Here is an 18,522-nt window from a genome sequence, read left to right on the forward strand (position 1 = left end):
GGAAGGACCTGCCCTGGTTTAACTTTGCAAAATACAACTCATATTTATATGCATTGAACATTTATCATTCCTCCACCCACTTGCCCAACTGATGAAGATCCAGCTGTAATCTTTGATAACATCTTCACTATCTACAATACCACTCACTTTAGTGTCATCTGCAAATTTACTAATCCTACCTTGTATGTTCTCATCCAAAACATTAATAAAAATGTAAACCAACCCAGATATTAAATGATGACAAAAGGAAATGTAAATACGTGTTTACAAACTGCTGGGGTAACTCAACGGGACAGGATTGGCGACGTTTCTGGGATGAGAAGTTTAAAAAGTGACCAAGTGGCGAATTGCAACCACGTGAAACTAATTTATTTGTTATAATTAAGTCTCCAAATGTCACACCTTGGTTTTGCCTGACTTATGTCTATATGCTTCAATCGAAGGTAGACACAAAATGCTGGAGTAACTCAGCGGGACAGACAGCACCTCTGGAGAGAAAGAATGGGTGACGTTTCGGGTCGAGACCCTTCTTCAGAAAATCCTTCAATTGGTTGCATCACCATGAACATTTTTAAAATTCTGGCATTTTATTGCGTACACATGAAATTATTTTGAAAAAGACTGGTATCGCAATGTTTTTACTTGGGACTCGGGACTTAGTTGAGGTCTGAAATCTGCTTCCACCTACTGGACATTTCATTTCAACACCAGAGTCCGGGCAGTCACCAGGAACCTGATGTTACACACAGGGCTTCCCTTCACGCCTAGGCCCAAACTCTTCATTCTAACGTTTGTATCAGTAATGAATACGAACAATACATAATTACGAAGAGGACGTTCTCCAATTATTGATGCAAAACACGTGTTCCTAGTACTCACCCCAAAAACGAGCTGAGTTTTTTTCCCTTTAATTTTCCGACTGCGCTTTCCGCAGAACAGTGTGTGTAGGCCGAGGTGCATTGTGGGAGATGGCTCTGCGCATGTGCGGATTACGCGGCACGTCGGGAATTGTAGTTCGAAACGTGGGGCGGGAATTAATTTGCAGCAAATAAACACAAAATTGCGGAATAATTCAGTGGGTCAGGCAGCACCTCTGGAGAATAGGATAGACTGAATGTGGGGTTCGATCTGAAATGCCGCCCATTCCTTCTTGTTCTCTCCAGAGATGCTGAATGTCCCGAAACCAGAAGGGTTTCGGCCCGAAACGTCGCCTATTTCCTTCGCTCCATAGATGCTGCTGCACCCGCTGAGTTTCTCCAGCTTTTCTGTGTAACCTTCGATTCTCCAGCATCTGCAGTTCCCTCTTAAAAACTAAATGCTGAATGTCCCGCTGAGTTTCTACAGCAATTTGTGTCTAGTGTAAATTTACAGAAATGTGAGGCGGCACCGGTGGAAAGAGAACCAAAGTTAATGTTTCGTGTGTAGGACCATTCATCAAACGGATTTTAATGTGATAGGTTTCGAAACCAAAATGACCAGCTCTGTTTCTAATCCTACAGGTATTGTATTGATATACTGAGTTTTTTCCAGCAATTTCTGTTTTTATTTTAAAATAGCTAGTATTTTTTCCACCGTTATTTTCAGTGTTTTAGAGGAGTTGATGGATTCGCCAATACTGGAAACGTTTCACAGATCATGTATCTAAACTGTAAAAGGCTCGATTGCTAACTAGATAGTACGCAACAAAAACTTTTCACTGTACTTCGGTACACGTGATATAAAGTAAATTGAGAAGCCGTTGAAAGCAGCGGCTGAGATGATCAGTGAAACATTAAGCGCTGAAATAACTCAACGCGTCGGGCGCATCTGGGGAGAGACTGGACAGACGACGTTTCGGGACGGGATCCATCGTCAATCTGAAGCTGACCCCCGAGACGTCGTCTGTCCATTCTCTCCACTGATGTGCACGTGCTGCCTGATCCGGTGAGTTACTCCAGCATATATGTCCAGTGTCCGCAATCACCACTTGCACGAAGTGTTTCTGCGAGGAAACAACCGCGGGTGGGGTGGGCGCGCGCACTGGGGAGGGAGAGCGCGCGAAGGTGCTCGAGCCAGACGTTGAGTGAAAAAGGCGCGGGAACTGGCGAAGGAGCGCTCGAGGCGGGCGTGAGAGCAGATGCGGGAGGATCGAGGCGGGTGCGGTCGCGCGGGAGCAGGTGAAGGCTCGAGGCGGGCATCGCGCGATGGGAGTAGGTGAGGGAACGAGGGGAGCGTGAGGCGGACATGGGTGTAGGAGTAAATGGGGGGAGCGTGAGGCGGATATGGGATGTAGGAGTAAATGAGGGGAGCTGGAGGAGGGGGAGCTTGGGAGTAAATGAGGGGAGCGTGAGGCGGACGCGCGGGAGTAAATGGGGGAGCGTGGGGCGGGAAGGTGAGGTGAGGACGGGTGAACGAACAGATAGAGAGGGGCAGTCCACTTAAGAGAGTCGGTATTAGACCGCGAGGGCAATCGTGTAGGAGATGGACCTACCACACAGGGTGTAGATAGTAATTAGTCAAACAGGACTTGTCATATCTCCGGTGAATTTCACCTTTGACAGTAAATTCCATGGTTGTTATTTCATTAAGTTCTGGACCTTTGTGAAATCTTTGCCATTTACTTGTCCACCACTACTATGCATGACCAGATGTTGCAGATCTTTGATTGAAATCCATCGTTTTCCTAACATAGAGTAAGAATACAAATTAAACAGTACTTGGAAGGGACAGGCTCCATACAGTCTGAGAATGTCTGAAAAGCTAGCTTCTTCCAGCTTTGGACGATAGCTAAAATAAAACAATTCCTCCAGTTTGATGACCTCGAAAATATCCACACGTTTATCTCCTCCCGCCTAGATTACGGCAACTCCCTCTACACTGGCATCAGCCAATCTTCCCTGTCCTGCCTGCAACTGGTCCAAAACGCCGCAGCGAGACTCCTGACGGGCAGCCGAAAAAGGGACCACATCATCCCGATTCTGGCCTCTCCACTGGCTCCCTGTGCGGTTCCGAATATATTTCAAGATCCTCCTTTATGTCTACAAAGCCCTTAACGGGCTTGCCACACCTACATCAAAAGTCTGCTTACCCACCTCCAGGTCCCTCAGATCGGCCGACTTGGGGTTACTGAACATCCCGCGTTCTAGGCATTAGCTCAGGGGCGACCGTGCCTTTGCTATTGCAGCTCCTAGACTGAGGAACAGCAGCCCTCTTCTCTTCGGAACTGCCTCCTCCATCGACTACTTTAAGTTGAGACTTTAGTAGTCTTTACTCTCAAGCCTTTCTTGACATCCTCTGAGGGAGGGCTATATGTATGTACTTAATCTATGAACCAATGTTGTATAACGTTAGTACCTCCACCAATGTAAAGCACTGTGGCCAACGAGAGTTGTTTAAATGGGCTATAGAAATAAGTGACTTGAATATGAGAGAAAAGCCGGAAAATATGAAATAGGTTAAATATGTAAATAGAAAGAGAAAAATAATATTCGAAGAGCATGAAATAAGAGTATGAAAGTGAATTTGGCAGTACATACTGAAGGGTATAGAATGAAAGATCAATGGTCCGAGAAAACAAGCAATAGACTGAAAATAAAAGACAGGATTTAATGGTGACAGAGAGAATGACCGGACGGGTGTGGGAGTGGCACGGTTGGTTTTAATAATAATTGGGATAATCTATATTACTAAAACCCTTCTCTTGTTTGTTTGTATGTATATGTGTGTGTCATCTGGGCACAATCTGGTTTCTTCCAAACGCTAGGCCACAGCCTTCACACATTTTACTCACATTTTTCCCATTGAGGCGATAACCATCTTCCCGTCGTATTCCCACCTATATTTCTGAACTTTAAATTGTTTAAAGTTTTAAAAACAGCCTGAAGACTCACCCATTTTGGAAAAAAACCCCGAATGAAGTCACAATGCACTCGCAAGGCAGAACAGGACACTCCGGGAGGGAGGGGCACTCCAGCGCTCGCTGTGGTGGTAGATGCCGACGCCCGACGGGGATGGAAGAGCTGGAGTGAGGGCTGAGCCCGGGGCTTGGGATGGGGCAGTGACCGGGACGAACCCGTAGATGAAATCGTAGCCTGCACTATAGCCCAGGCGGCGGCCGAGCTGACGGCTGGAGTCTACAGCCAGGGCCAGGCCGAGTACGAGAACCAGGCTGAGTTCCAGGCACTGGCACTGCTCTATGACCTGGGTAGGTCCCGGGGCAGGGAATGGAAGGGAGGAGGATGAGGGAAATGAGCAGGGAGATGGCAAAGGGAGTGGGGTGGGGGATAGGAGGGGGGGGGGGGGGGGGGGAGGAGGGGGAGGGAGGAGGGAGATGGGGGAGATGGGGCCCTATCTCCCAGAGGGAGATCTACCCTTACTCCCCCTCTCTCCCCCCCCCCCCCCCCCCCCCTCTCTACCCCCCCCTGTGTCTACCCCTATCTCTCTATCACCTCCCACTCTCTACCTCTCTCTCTCTCCCTCCCTCTTCTCCCTCCCCTCCCTCCCCCCCCCCCTCCCTCTACCCCCCCCCCTCCCCCCCCCCCTCTCTCTATCCCTCCCCCTCTCTCTATCCCCTCCCCCTCTCTCTATCCCCCCTCCCTCTTCTCTATCCCTCCCCTATCCTCTCCCCCCCCTCTATCCCCCCCCCCCCCTCTATCCCCTCCCCTCTATCCCTCTCCCACCCTCCCTCCGTATCTACCCCTTACTCCCACCCCCTCCTCTACCCCCCCCCGCCCTCTCTACCTCCCTCCCTCCCCCCCTCTCTACCCCCTCCCCCCCTCTCCCCCCCCTCCCTATCTATCCCCCACTCCCCCCCCCTCCTCTCCCCCCCTCTCCCCTCCCCCCCCTCTCCCCCCTCCCCCCCCCCCCCCTCTCCCCCCCTCCCCCCCTCCCCCCCCCTCCCCCCCTCCCCCCCCCCCCCCCCTATCCCCCCCCCCCCCCCTCTCCCCCCCCCCCCCATCTCCCCTCCCCCTCCCCCCCCCCCCTCCCCCCCCCCCCTCCCCCCTCCCTCCCCCCCCCCCCCCCCCCCCCCCCCCCCCCCCCCCCCCCCCCCCCCCCCTCCCCCCCCCCCCCCCCCTCCCCCCCCCCCCCCCCCCCCCCCCCCCCCACCCCCCCCCCCCCCTCCCCCCCCTCCCCCCCCTCTCTACCATCCCCCCCCCTCTCTATCCCCCCCTCTCTCCCCCCCCCCTCTCCCCCCTCCCCCCCACTCTACCCTCCCTCCCTCTCTACCATCCCTCCCTCTCTCTACCATTCCTCCCCCTCCACCCCCCCTCTCTCTCCCCCCCCCCCCCCCCCCCCCTCTCTAGGGATTGAAGAGGGAGGGTGAAGAAGAGATGGGGAGAAATGAGCCGCGCCTGTGCAGTTGGGGGCTATGCGAGTGGTGGAGTATTGCGTTGGGGGAACTGCTTGCATTGGGGGAACGGATGAGTGGTGGAATCTTGCGTTGGGGGAGAAGACCCAACGGGTCTGCACTTGGTCTTGTGGTTAATAAAGAGCAGTCGCTCGCTGCTCAGAGTTCCAAGCACTGGTCTGCACGGCTACGTTTGGAGATTCAGCAGGGAAACAGGCCCTTCAGGCCATCGAGTCCACACTGATCACCTGTTCACACTGTGTTATCCTACTTTCACATTCGTCCATATTAGGGGCAATTTTACAGATGCCGATAAACCCACAAACTGCATGTCTTTGGGATGTGGAAGGAAACACGTGGTCACATGGAGTGCAAGTGAACAAGAGTATAAAGAAATAATACACATATAACAACAGGAAACAAGGTGAAGCCTCCAAGGGCAGAATTTTTTAAAAGAAGCACGAAAGGTGAAAGATAAAGTATACTGAAAAGATAATAAAAACCTTAAGAGTACGTATGGATAATAAAGCAGGGGAGAACCCGACATGTTAAACCACACACAAAATGGGGCAGCATAAGAAAATGAGAGGAAGGGAAAAGATCACTGAGATAGATGGGGGACCAGAGTTGCCAACAAGGTTGTTCACTACAATTTGGAATAATTGTACTACCAAACATTTCTCACTATTTAAAATTAGATATTTTACACAAACATTGTGTATACTTTAAAACTAAGTAATATTTTTATCAAAAATAGGGAAACATTTAATTCAGAATGCAGTAATTAAGACATCAATAAATTCTTTGTTACTATGTGATGATGTTATAGCCTAACATTTGCAGAATGAATTGCTGAAGCAAGGTCTATATCACCATTTAAGAATAAGCAATTTTATTAGGTGACGGAAAAGGGATATAACAAATAGAATACATGTAGGATTAGAGCTGATAATAAACAATTGTGGAACGAAAGGCAAAATGCTGAAGTAAAAACCAATTGGGGGGAAAAAAATGTTTTCTCTTTTCACAGATTCTGCATAACCTGATCAATATGTGTTTTGGTTGGCCCAAATTCCTATTTTTATGTAGTAATTTCTATGTTAATCCTTTTTTGTATTGTGAATAGTAAAATGTTGTAGTACAGGAGTATAAATAATGCAGGTACGTTTGCTTTGTTCATACTGAATTTACTATTGACGAAAAAGAACAATGTTTCTTACTTATTTTAATTTCTGACTTTGAATCTATCATATATCTTTCTGCTACAGGGTTACAATTCATTAGAAATACCAAAAAAGCCTTCCTGTTTCTATGGCAACCGCACAACAAATGCGAGTCTCTGAAAAGCAAAAATCTGGGGTAAATATTTTCATTCAGTTGAAGAATAGATTTTGCAACAAAGTTTCTCTACAATCTACAACAGGATGTTAGATGTTGAAAATAAATTGTTAAATAATGTGGATTAAGAGCTCTGTTATTGTGATTGCCATTTTGCTTGAACCTCAGTTTCTCTCTAAGATAAAAAACTAATTCAACTAAAAAATAATTTATGAGCAGTAGAACTTCAGAGAAATAAAAAGCAGTACTACTGTGTTGACTCCCATACGGGCAAATTTTTCTACCTAACCTTGCTTTAAAATATTTGTAGTTGCATATAGAGTAACTGGTCATATGCTATGGTTCTTAAAGGGGTACACGTCCAATATTATATTAGCCACTTGCATCATATCTTTCTTAAATTGGAGGAAAGAAAACAAAAGGACAAAAAATGTTCAATTGTCCAATCCCTTTGTGTTTTAATTTTGTACTATGTCTTCCAGGTTTGGTACGAACTACCGCCAGGCTTTAATATTTTCATTCTGGAGAGTTATAATGCATCCTCTGGTATCTATGTTAAGCATGTCTGTTTGCTTTTCTTGATGATAGGGTGCCTGTTTCTCTGATGTGGGACTCCCATCACCATTTGATGCTGTATGACTTTGTGTGTAAGGACTGAAGGTTTAGGACAGGGGTGGGGAACCTGCGGCCTTGCAGGCCATTAAGTGCAGCCTTTTGAATGAATCCAAATTTTGTAGAACAAATCCTTTAATTTTTATTAATATGTTTTTGTTCGTCTTTTATTAGTTTTTTATTTTAATCTTAAAATGAACGTATTTAAAATACCAAAGAGTAAAAGAAGATTCAATGAAATAATCCTCCCCGACTGACGGCCACAATTAAAACATTAGTAAGTCATGAGGGCTATTTTAACAAAATAATGTATATTTTGAAGTATTTCTAATTGAAGTTTCTTGGTTGCGGCTTTATTAGATTACAGCTAACTTAATGCGGCATTCCAACATAAAAAGGCTCCCCATTTTGTGTTAAAGTGATTGATCTATTCCTGTTACAGGGCTCTCACAACTTTTTTTTCTATGTTTCCAGCCGGGCAGCTGTTTAGGTTGCCAAATGACAGTTTAGATGGTCATTTAAGACAGCTTGCATGACGCGTGCGATAATTTGCTCGGACGAAGTGCGTAGTTACCAATCGGAATTATGCTCAATGAAGCATTCACATTATTTCTGCTTCAGATAAAGTCACAAACTAAACATATTCACCAATCAAGACATGATATATACCACAATGACGTGCAGCAAAATTATAATACAGTATCTCAACTCTTCTTACACATTGCAATGAAGGCAATTTCTATTATTTCTTTCCACTTCCAAACAAAAATGTGGTTGGATTATTCAGCTTAAGATAAACCTCGGTGAGACAAAGCGCAGGGCAAGCCATTGCAGTTTCAAGCGCAGGGCAAGCCAAGCCAAACAGCTCATTGCATTTTCATTCCATTGCCATTACAGTTTCATGGGCAGGCCAAGCGAAACAGCTCATTGCAGTTTCAAGCACTGGGCAGGCCAAGCCAAACAGCTCATTGCATTTTAATTTCCATTGCCATTGCAGTTTCAAGCACATGGCAGGTCAAGCCAAACAGCTCATTGCATTTTCATTAAGGGCTAACAAATCATTTATTGCAAGTACATTGCAGACTCACAGTTCAGTTGATTCACAGCTTAGAATGAGATTCGTAGCCTCTCCCTCGCGATCTTGCAGAGTGACTGAATCATGTCCAGGTATCCGGGGTTTTATATTCCTGTTTCCCCCTCCCCCCACCCCCGGAAGGGGCGTTAGCTTCATTGCGGAGATTGACAGGCGAGAGGATCTCACGGTTTTTTAAACACTCATAACTTTTTTATTTTTAATCAATGGGAAAAATCCTCGGGGCCTGCTCAGCTGAGGAGGACTGTGAGTAAGACGGCCAAAAATCATAGCGATATATAGTAGCGTTTTTTTCTAAAATCAATATACAGCGCCGACAGGAAGTGGTCAACTTGAGGCTTTTAATTATATAGATTTTTGTCATTGCAGGATAACAATGTGTCTTATGAGTAGCACAAGATCTGTGAGAGGTGCAGTTGTATGTTCATCATCAACTTTGTGTAAATTTACCAATCTTCCACAATATGTACAGTGTTGCCAAAATGCAGTTTTTATTTACAGTAATTCCCGTATTTACAAACATTTAACATATGGTTTTTCTTTTTACTTCTTGTTCTTCGCGGTACATATCTTCTGTTTACAAAGCTATTTTCCACCATAATGTATAATGTGCTGTTCTCATTTCAAAGGAATGCCCAAAATGCATTTCACCCAGTTTTCTGATTTATAAAATGTCACTAAACAAATTATTTTCCAGGACATGTCCCTTTCATAAATCAAGGAAATCAAGTATTGTATTTAATTATTTCAAGGATGTGGACATCCGTGGCAAGACCAGCATTCATTACTCATCTTTTATTGCCCTTGAGAAAGTTTTGATGAGCCACCTTTTTGAACCATTGTAGTCTTTCTGGTAAATGCACTCTCACAGTGCTGTTGGATAGGGAGTTCCAGAATTTAGACAGGGATGATAATGGAATGGTAAAATTTTTCAACATCAGGATAGTATGTAACTTGTGGCAGAGGAACCCACATTTGGTTGTGTATTTATCAATGTTGTGTATATGTATCAATGTCCTCTCCTTGAAGAAAATCCATCTGTGGCACATTTAAGTGGCTTGATTGGGCAAACCACATCAGTTGCATGCTCCACATCAGAATCATGAAACAGGCATTCCATTTGGAGCTCCATCACAGAAAGGAATTATTAAGCAAGCATGGGAAATGATTCAAGGATCTGCTCAAAACATCACTGAAATTATGCAACATCCTCTCATAATCCTGGGAATCCCTAGCCTATGATTGCTTAAAGCAGAGATGGAACATTTTGTATTGTATTAATAATGCATCAGACGCACACAGAAATCAACTGTAAACATTGGAAGGAACACACAAATAAAAAATGTAATAATCCGTCTTCCTCATCGAGTACTTCCTGCTCCATCAATGGAAGAATAGCCACATTAATAATAATAATAATAATAATAAATTTTATTTATGGGCGCCTTTCAAGAGTCTCAAGGACACCTTACAAAAATTTAGCAGGTAGAGGAAAAACATGTAAGGGGAATGAAATAAATAGTAGAGACATGACTAGTACACAAAGTAAAGACAGAATTCAATACAAAACACAATATGAGGCAATTAATGCACAGATGAAAAGGGAAGGGGACGTGGGGCTAAGGATAGGCAGAGGTGAAGAGATGGGTCTTGAGGCGGGACTGGAAGACGGTGAGGGACACGGAATTGCGGATCAGTTGGGGGAGGGAGTTCCAGAGCCTGGGAGCTGCCCTGGAGAAGGCTCTGTCCCCAAAACTGCGGAGGTTGGACTTGTGGATGGAGAGGAAACCGGCTGATGTGGATCTGAGGGACCTTGAGGGTTGGTAGGGGGAGAGGAGGTCAGTGAGATATGGGGGGGGGCAGATGGTGGAGGGCTTTGTAGGTGAGGATCAGGACTTTGTAGTTGATCCGGTGGGAGATGGGAAGCCAGTGAAGTTGTTTGAGGACTGGAGTGATGTGATGCCAGGATTTGGTGTGGGTGATAGTCAGGTGGCTGCGTTCTGGACCAGTTGGAGTCGGTTGATGTAGGTGGAGCTGATGCCAAGGAGAAGTGAGTTGCAGTAGTCCAGTCGGGAGGAGATGAAGGCATGGATGAGTCTTTCAGCAGCGGGAGGTGTGAGAGAGGGTCTGAGTTTGGCGATGTTGCGGAGATGAAAGAAGGAGGTTTTAATGACATGGCGGATGTGAGGCTCAAGGGAGAGGGTGGAATCAAAGATCACGCCAGGGATGCGGGCCTGGGGAGATGGGGAGATGGTGGTGCCGTCGATGGTGAGAGTGGGGTTATTGATTTTGCTGAGTGGCTTTGGAGCCTATGAGGAGGAATTCTGTCTTACCGCTGTTGCGTTTAATCACTTAAGAACCCAGACTACTGAAATGGAAACAAATCATCCTTGATGCTGAGAAAATAAAAGATAACTCTTCACCGTCTTAGTATAACAAGAGTGTTTCTCATCTTTATGCCATTTATAATTTCAAATTCCAGCATTTTGCTATCCTGGAAAACTACTTTTCCCATTGAATCAGACCGAAGAAATGCTTTGATTATATATGAAGTCACTTGAGATTAGGTGTAGCCATGATCATCTTTGTAGCTGTGAAATGTGTCACAGATGATGTCTGTACAGAGTTTGTACATTTTCCCCGTGACCTGCATGGATTTTCTCCTGGATCTCTGGTTTCCTCCCACACTCTAAAGACGTACAGATTTGTAGGTTAATTGGCTTGGTATAATTGGGTGTAGGATAGTGTTAGTGTGCAGGGATCGTTGGTCTGCGTGGGCCAAAGGGCCTGTTTCCACATCTTGGCTGTATCTCTAAAACTAAAAACTAAAGATGCACTGAGCATTAGCATAGAATTAAGTATGTATTCTTGATATTGGATAATGTGCACATATTAGTTTAATTAGATTATCTGTGAGAACCTATTGGCTATTTGGGTGTTGTGCAGTTATGAAGTAAGAAAATGTAAGTGGTGTTGCAAAGAAATTGCATATGATCAAAATATCAACAGCAAGGTTCATTTGGATGGTGTGCATTTTCACTATTGTGAAATTGACAGCAACTGCATAAACATTTGGTTATCGTTGTCACCTGTGTAACCTGTTTTGTCCTAATATTTGTGATTAATTATCTATAATTGCCATTGACTTCGACGTAAACATGGCTGTTTTCTCCTTATTGCCATACCAGAGATATTGGACATGCTCAGACGACACATCACTTTCTTGATGGGGTCAGGATGTAGAACAGTACAGCTCAAAAATAGGCCCTTCAATCCACAGTGTCTATGCTGAACGTGATGCCAAGACCAACTCTATTGCTATTAGATCCATGCTTGCTTGGGTTTATATGTCTTTCAGAAAGGTATAAACATCTGTTTTCTGCAAGTGAATATTAGTGTGCATTGTGGCAATGAATGTAGGAGGAATGTTGTGGGAATCCTCAAAATGTTTTCAACAATCTGGGGTTGCATTGATGAAGAGGCATCCTATTTTTTCCCCAACCAATCCTTTGGAGTTTTTAGGTATTTTGAAGGGAAAAATGAATGATAGAAATCAATTTTCGTCCAATTTTCAGGCAGTCAATTCTTATGTCTATAAATATATACATACTGCATTACTGTAAATATAGAGCTAAAAATGGAATGCCTAATTTATTCGGTTGAGAAATAGACGTTTGTGAGGATTTTCTCATCTTGACGTGATTTTCAAATGGTTCACTTTATTTTCCTAATGTTTTTCTTGAACTGCCAGTGGAATGCAATATTTCCTAACGATGTAACAACACAACACCAATCCCTTGTATTTATAAAAAGAATGATGGCTGTAGGAGTATCTTGCATCACATACCTGCGTGGGATATTTCCAGAAGACGCCTATAGAACACGATACTTAGAAGGTAAACATATTTTTGGTTTGACATGTAGTTCAGTTATCTCAGGAAAGTCTTGACAGACATGTACAATCATGGCTTTATTTTATTCCAAATAACTAAACTAATATTTATATATAATGAAAGTGATGTCCTAAAAAACATGAAGTTAAAGTAGAAATTAAAATTGAAAAGAAGTTACACACTTACTATAAGGCCAGAGATTTATTTCTTAACCCAATGTGGAGCACTGTAAAGTAATTTAGTTTAATAGACCTTGTTAAAAGTGTTTTTTATTTGTTTAATTGGTCAAGTTCTACAAAGTTGCCAATGAATCTTTTTCTTGCTATTTCATAAGGATCAGTGTAATTTACCATTAACTTACTTGAGTTGTCCTCCTTGATTTATAATAGTTGTGACATTTTTCCATAAGCCATTTAAATAAATATGTTTCCAATTTTTCTCTACCTTTTTCCCAAATACTGTAGATGCATTGCAATGAAAACCTTGTGTTTCGCCACTGAGTGGAACAAGATCTTGTTATTTATTTTCTAGTGAATCCACGTTACAACAATACAACTTTCATTCAAATAGATTTCAACTCAGATTACAGCATCATTTGTAGATCAAGGGCAGACCAATTTAGACTGGACCATATCATCTTTTCCTTTGATCAGCTGTTCAACTGTGATCTTGCAATGGAACATACCATGCTGATACTGACTATGAGCTGAAAACATTGATCCTTATGTGCCTAACAATGCAGTTTTAATGTCGTTGGCAGGTAGTAAAACAATTTCTAGAGTTAGAAATTATGTTGATAGTGTAAGAAATTGGCTGGTATAAATGTGAATTTGAACAATTTGTGCAGTTGGATTCTGAGATGATTTCAATGGCTGACTTTTTCCTGTTTCATAATATATTATGAGCACGAGTTTTAAAGTAGTGAAATATTGATGAATGTCACCATCATTTCCAAGGCATGTGTGTAAAAATATTGCGTGAAGACAGTCGGTTTCCTGGAGCAAGCAAAGTAGTAAAATGGTAAGTATGACTTTTATCTTCTTTGCACGGAATTTAACAATAAAATACATAATTAAATTACATTTCCACAGGCAATAGAATGGTTGTGGCAAGAAAAACAAACATATTTTGGTAATTTTGAATAAAATCAGGTGAACCTTCTAGTAACAACACTATCATCCATAGAGTTTAGGTAAGTGGATGGAAGCAGATGTGGCATTTGAATGAACTCGTAGCAAATGGTAACAGCAAAAAAAGTGGATTTGCTCATAAAACATGTACCAAACATGATGTTGTTAAACCAATGTCCTCTGCCAGCATGTAATCCTTATCCTCGCAAATCCATCTAAAAGTATTTTAAATGTCACAATCACATCTGCCTCTACCATCTCCCCTTGCGCTGTATTCTAGGCACCCTTTATCCACTGTGTAAACAAAAATTTGCCCCACATATCTCCTTTAAATCTTGCCCCACGTGTCTCCTTTAAATCTTGCCCCATGCATCTTCTTTAAATTTGCCCAACTCACCCTAAAGTTATGCCCTCTCATCCTTGACATTTCTGCTGTGGGAAAAAGGTTCTAACTGTCTACACTATTTATACCTCATGATTCTATATACTTTTATCAAGTCTCCTCTCAACCTCCGATGCTCCAGAGAAAACAATCCAAGTTTGTCCATCCTCTTCATGTACCTAATACTCTCTAATCCTGGTAACATCCTCTGCAGACTCCAAAGCCTCCACATCCTTCCTGTAATGGGGCAACCACAATTGCACATCATACTCGAAATACTGTAATGTGCTATAAAGCTGGTATATGACCTCCTGACTCTTGTATTCAAATCACCAACCAAGGAAGGCAAGCATACCATATGCCTCCTTTACCACTGTCCACTTGTGTTGCCAATTTCAGAGAGCAATGGACATTGACTCCAAGATCCTTTTGTACATCAGTGTTGTCAATGGCCTCGCCATTAAATGTATACTTTCCCCTTACATGCAACTCCCCAAATGCAGCACCTCACGCTTGGTCGGATTAAATGCCATCTGTTGTTTCCGTAGATGATCTATATCCCTCTGTATGTTTTAACAGCCCTAAGTGGTGGTGCCTCGCGGCAGCGGCCTCTGCAGTCTGTCTTTTTTTTCTTTTTGTCCTGATAAGTGCATGTTTTGGTTGTAGTTTATATATTATTTCTAGCTGTGTATATGTGGGGGAAACTTTTAAATCTCTTCCCTGTACGGGGACCCGACCTTTCCCTGTCGGGTCTCCGTTGTCGTTGGGGCCTAGCACCTTGGAGCGGCCTCCAACCGGAATCGACCTGGGGCTCCAGTCGCAGAGCCTGCGGATTCACCATCTTCGGAGCATGGAGAGCTGTGGTGACGCGCGGTTGATACCCGACTTCGGAGGCTCCAGCTGCAGGCCTGTGAACGGTAACATCAGGAGCTCGCAGGTCCCTGGTGGGAGACCGCTTTTCAGAGCTCCTGCAATGGCAACTTCTCCCACCCGAATCGCGGGGTTAAAAATGAACTGGAGCAGGGCCTTGCATCACACGGCGCGGCCTTAACGGCCGCAGGACTTACCATCGTCCGCCGGGGGCTTTAACATTGGCAGAAGAATAAAGAACAGGGGAGAGACAAGACTTTGCCTTCCAACACAGTGAGGAGGTGTTGGAGATTCACTGTGATGGATGTTTATGTAAATTGTGTGTCTTGGGTTTTTTCTTGTTTGTATGACCGCAGAAACGTAAATTTTGTTTGAACTTAGGTTCAAATGACAATAAACGTTATTCTATTCTATTCAAACCACCTAACCGACCCATCTACATTTGCGTCCATCAACTCTTCATTATAACATCCACTGTCCTATTTACCGTTAAACTTTTTTTTTAAAGTCGCCTTTAAAAAAAAAAAAACCCAGCCAAGCTTTTAAGACAATCGGCCAAAGCCATGATAATTAATCCTAAGTAGCCCATGCTCTTCCAAATGCAAGTAAATCCCATCCCAAATAGTCCTCTCCAATATCTTCCCTACCACTGACGTGAAACTTACTTCCCTCCTCAAACAAAGGAAAAGCATTGGTTACTCTCCAGTTCTCTGGACCTTGCCTGTGATTAGCGAAGATACAAAGATTGTTGTCAAGGCCCCTACAATCTGCACTCATGCCTCTCATTAACCTGGGGTAGATCCCAACAAGCCCTGTGGATTTATCCACCTTAATGCTACCACCATCTTGACATCAAAGTGCCCTAACATATCAGTCTTCCCCACACTAATATCATTTTACTTCATTAACTTCTTCCAATAAAGCCAGTGCAATATCTCCAGTAAAATGCAGTGAGAGAGGATAGTTACATGCATCATAGGTGCACCATGTTTATAGATGTAAATGTAGTTATTTTGTGTGGTAATTTCAACACAAAGTAATTCCACTAGTGTCATCCTTATATTTCACCCCATCTCTTTCTTTAAAATCTGCATATTGTAACGTGGAAGTTGGAAACCAGTTTGGGAACCTGAATTCCCATTTTGTGACTGATCTCAACACAGTTCAGGAGTACAACACAATCATCCTGAGCTCAAAGAGTATTTTAGGACATTTAAGTGAAAAAATATTTATTTTTAAACAAGGTAAAATCTATTTATTGAAACAACTAGGCAGAAACTTTCTATACTGCGTGGAGCATTGATATGCTAAGTTCAAATCTTTTTAAATTCCTCACTCATTTTGCTGATTTAAATGTTCTATTTTCCAGGATGATGGGGTGTTTTGATGCCTTGGAGAAAGGATTTGTAAGTCAATTTTGTGTCAAATAGATGATTATCTTCCAATATTCTATTTTATACATTCCAAGTTCTCTTAATTGTATAAAATTATGAACATTTTCATTTTGATGAGTAAAAGTAAAAGTTAAAAAGTTATTTTTTGTATGTACTTCTAGATTGTAAATTAATTTTAGTGTATTTTATTTCCTTGTGCAATAAATACATGTTCATATAAACCATGTCTTTCTTCTCTCAATAGCTACGAACAATTATTTTAGGAGTAAGTACATTCCAAAAATTTACACGTTTATTATTGGATGTAAGATTTTGAAACCAACAATTTATTAGATTTCTATGATATATTCTTGGATTTAATACAATTATACTACACTCCTGTACTTAATACAAACATTTCAAGATAAGTATGAACATAAAAATAAATGTACGTTTGAAATGAAGTATGAATAGAAATAATTTGAATTGTACAGGATTGTTAATTACTGTAGACAAAAGATTGCTTAAAATGTAGATTCTATTAAAATTAATACATCTGTATCAACTGAGTTGGCGACCAGAGCTCTCATCATCCTTCTTAGATTACTTAAAATCTCTTGATATTATTCAAAAAGCACCGAGTTCTAATGAAGTCAAGCATTCTGTATGCTTTCTTCACTGCTCTATATACAGTGGCTTGCAAAGGTTTTCATACCCCTTGAACTTTTCCACATTGTGTCAAGTTACAACCACAGACGTAAATGTATTTTATTGGGATTTTATGTGATAGACCAACACAAAGTGGTGCATAATGGTGAAGTGGAAGGAAAATGATATATGGTTTGCAAATTGTTTTACAAATAAAAAACTGAAAAGTGTGGCGTGCAAAAGTATTCAGCCCCCCTGAGTCAATACTTTGTAGAACCACCTTTCGCTGTAATTACAGTTGCAAGTCTTTTGGGGTATGTCTCTACCAGTTTTGCACATCTAGAGACTGAAATTTTTGCCCATTCTTTGCAAAATAGCTCAAGCTCAGTCAGATTGGATGGAGAGCGTCTGAACAGCAATTTTCAAGTCTTGCCAGAGATTCTCAATTGGATTTAGGTCTGGACTTTGACTGGGCCATTCTAACACATGAATGTGCTTTGATCTAAACCATTCCATTGTAGCTCTGGCTGTATGTTTAGGGTCGTTGTCCTGCTGGAAGGTGAACCTTCGCCCCAGTCTCAAGTCTTTTGCAGACTGTAACAGGTTTTCTTCCAAGATTGCCCTGTATTTGGCGCCATCCATCTTCCCATCAACTGACCAGCTTCCCTGTTCCTGCTGAAGAAAAGCATCCCCACAGCATGATGCTGCCACCACCATGTTTCACAGTGGGGATGGTGTGTTCAGGGTGATGTGCAGTGTTAGTTTTCCGCCACACATAGCGTTTTGCATTTAGGCCAAAAACGTCAATTTTGGTCTCATCTGACCAGAGCACCTTCCTCCACATGTTTGCTGTGTCCCCCGCATGGCTTGTGGCAAACTGCAAATGGGACTTCTTATGGCTTTTTTTCAACAATGGCTTTCTTCTTGCCACTCTTCCATAAAGGCCCGATTTGTGGAGTGCACGACTAATAGTTGTCCTGTGGACAGATTCTCCCACCTGAGCTGTGGATCTCTGCAGCTCCTCCAGAGTTACCATGGGCCACTTGGCTGCTTCTCTGATCAATGCTCTCCTTGCCCGGCCTATCAGTTTAGGTGGATGTCCATGTCTTGGTAGGTTTGCAGTTGTGCCATACTCTTTCCATTTTCGGATGATGGATTAAACAGTGCTCCGTGAGATGTTCAAAGTTTGGGATATTTTTTTATAACCTAACCCTGCTTTAAACTTTTTTACAACTTTATCCCTGACCTGTCTGATGTGTTCCTTGGGCTTCATGATGCTGTTTGTTCACTAATATTCTCTAACAAACCTCCGAGGCCTTCACAGAACAGCTGTATTTATACTGAGATTAGATTACACACAAGTTGACTCTATTTACTAATTAGGTAACTTCTGAAGGCAATTGGTTGCACTGGATTTTATTTAGGGGTATCAGAGTAAAGGGGGCTGAATATTTTTGCACACCACACTTTTCAGTATTTTATTTGTTTAAAAAATTGAAAACCATGTATCATTTTCCTTCCACTTCACAATTATGTGCCAATTTGTGTTGGTCTATCACATAAAATCCCAATAAAATACATTTACGTTTGTGGTTGTAACGTGACAAAATGTGGAAAAGTTCAAGGGGTATGATTACTTTTGCAAGCCACTGTACCTCTGCTGCCGATTTCAGGGATCTTTGTTTCTCATTATTCCCTATTGCCCTACCATTGGTATATATATTGCCCTTACTTAATCCCACAAAATGCATCACTTCACTCTTATCAGGATTAAATTCCATTTGCCATTGCTCAGCCCAAGTTGCTGGCTAATCAATATCCTTCTACAGTCTAAACAACACTACCAACAATACCACA

The 18,522-nt window shown here is 42.7% G+C and overlaps 1 protein-coding gene across 3 annotated transcripts in view; it reads left to right on the forward strand.

The window, feature by feature from the left end:
- The first annotated feature begins 1,276 nt into the window (after positions 1 to 1,276).
- Positions 1,277 to 18,522, forward strand: part of LOC129700881 (HORMA domain-containing protein 1-like) — a 30,324-nt gene continuing 13,078 nt past the window's right edge. Inside the window, exons 1-6 of one of the 3 annotated variants that reach the window (XM_055641663.1) lie at positions 1,277 to 1,499; positions 6,595 to 6,685; positions 12,121 to 12,265; positions 13,219 to 13,282; positions 16,014 to 16,050; positions 16,283 to 16,303. In XM_055641663.1, the coding sequence (XP_055497638.1) occupies positions 6,638 to 6,685; positions 12,121 to 12,265; positions 13,219 to 13,282; positions 16,014 to 16,050; positions 16,283 to 16,303 (315 nt within the window). In that variant the 5' untranslated portion in view covers positions 1,277 to 1,499; positions 6,595 to 6,637. Of the gene's footprint in view, positions 1,500 to 2,053; positions 2,194 to 6,594; positions 6,686 to 12,120; positions 12,266 to 13,218; positions 13,283 to 16,013; positions 16,051 to 16,282; positions 16,304 to 18,522 lie in introns of those variants that run through there. The other 2 variants (XM_055641664.1, XM_055641662.1) reach the window with 2 other exon arrangements.

This window comes from Leucoraja erinacea, chromosome 10 (assembly GCF_028641065.1).
Source record: "Leucoraja erinacea ecotype New England chromosome 10, Leri_hhj_1, whole genome shotgun sequence".
Classification (NCBI taxonomy): Eukaryota; Metazoa; Chordata; class Chondrichthyes; order Rajiformes; family Rajidae; genus Leucoraja; species Leucoraja erinaceus.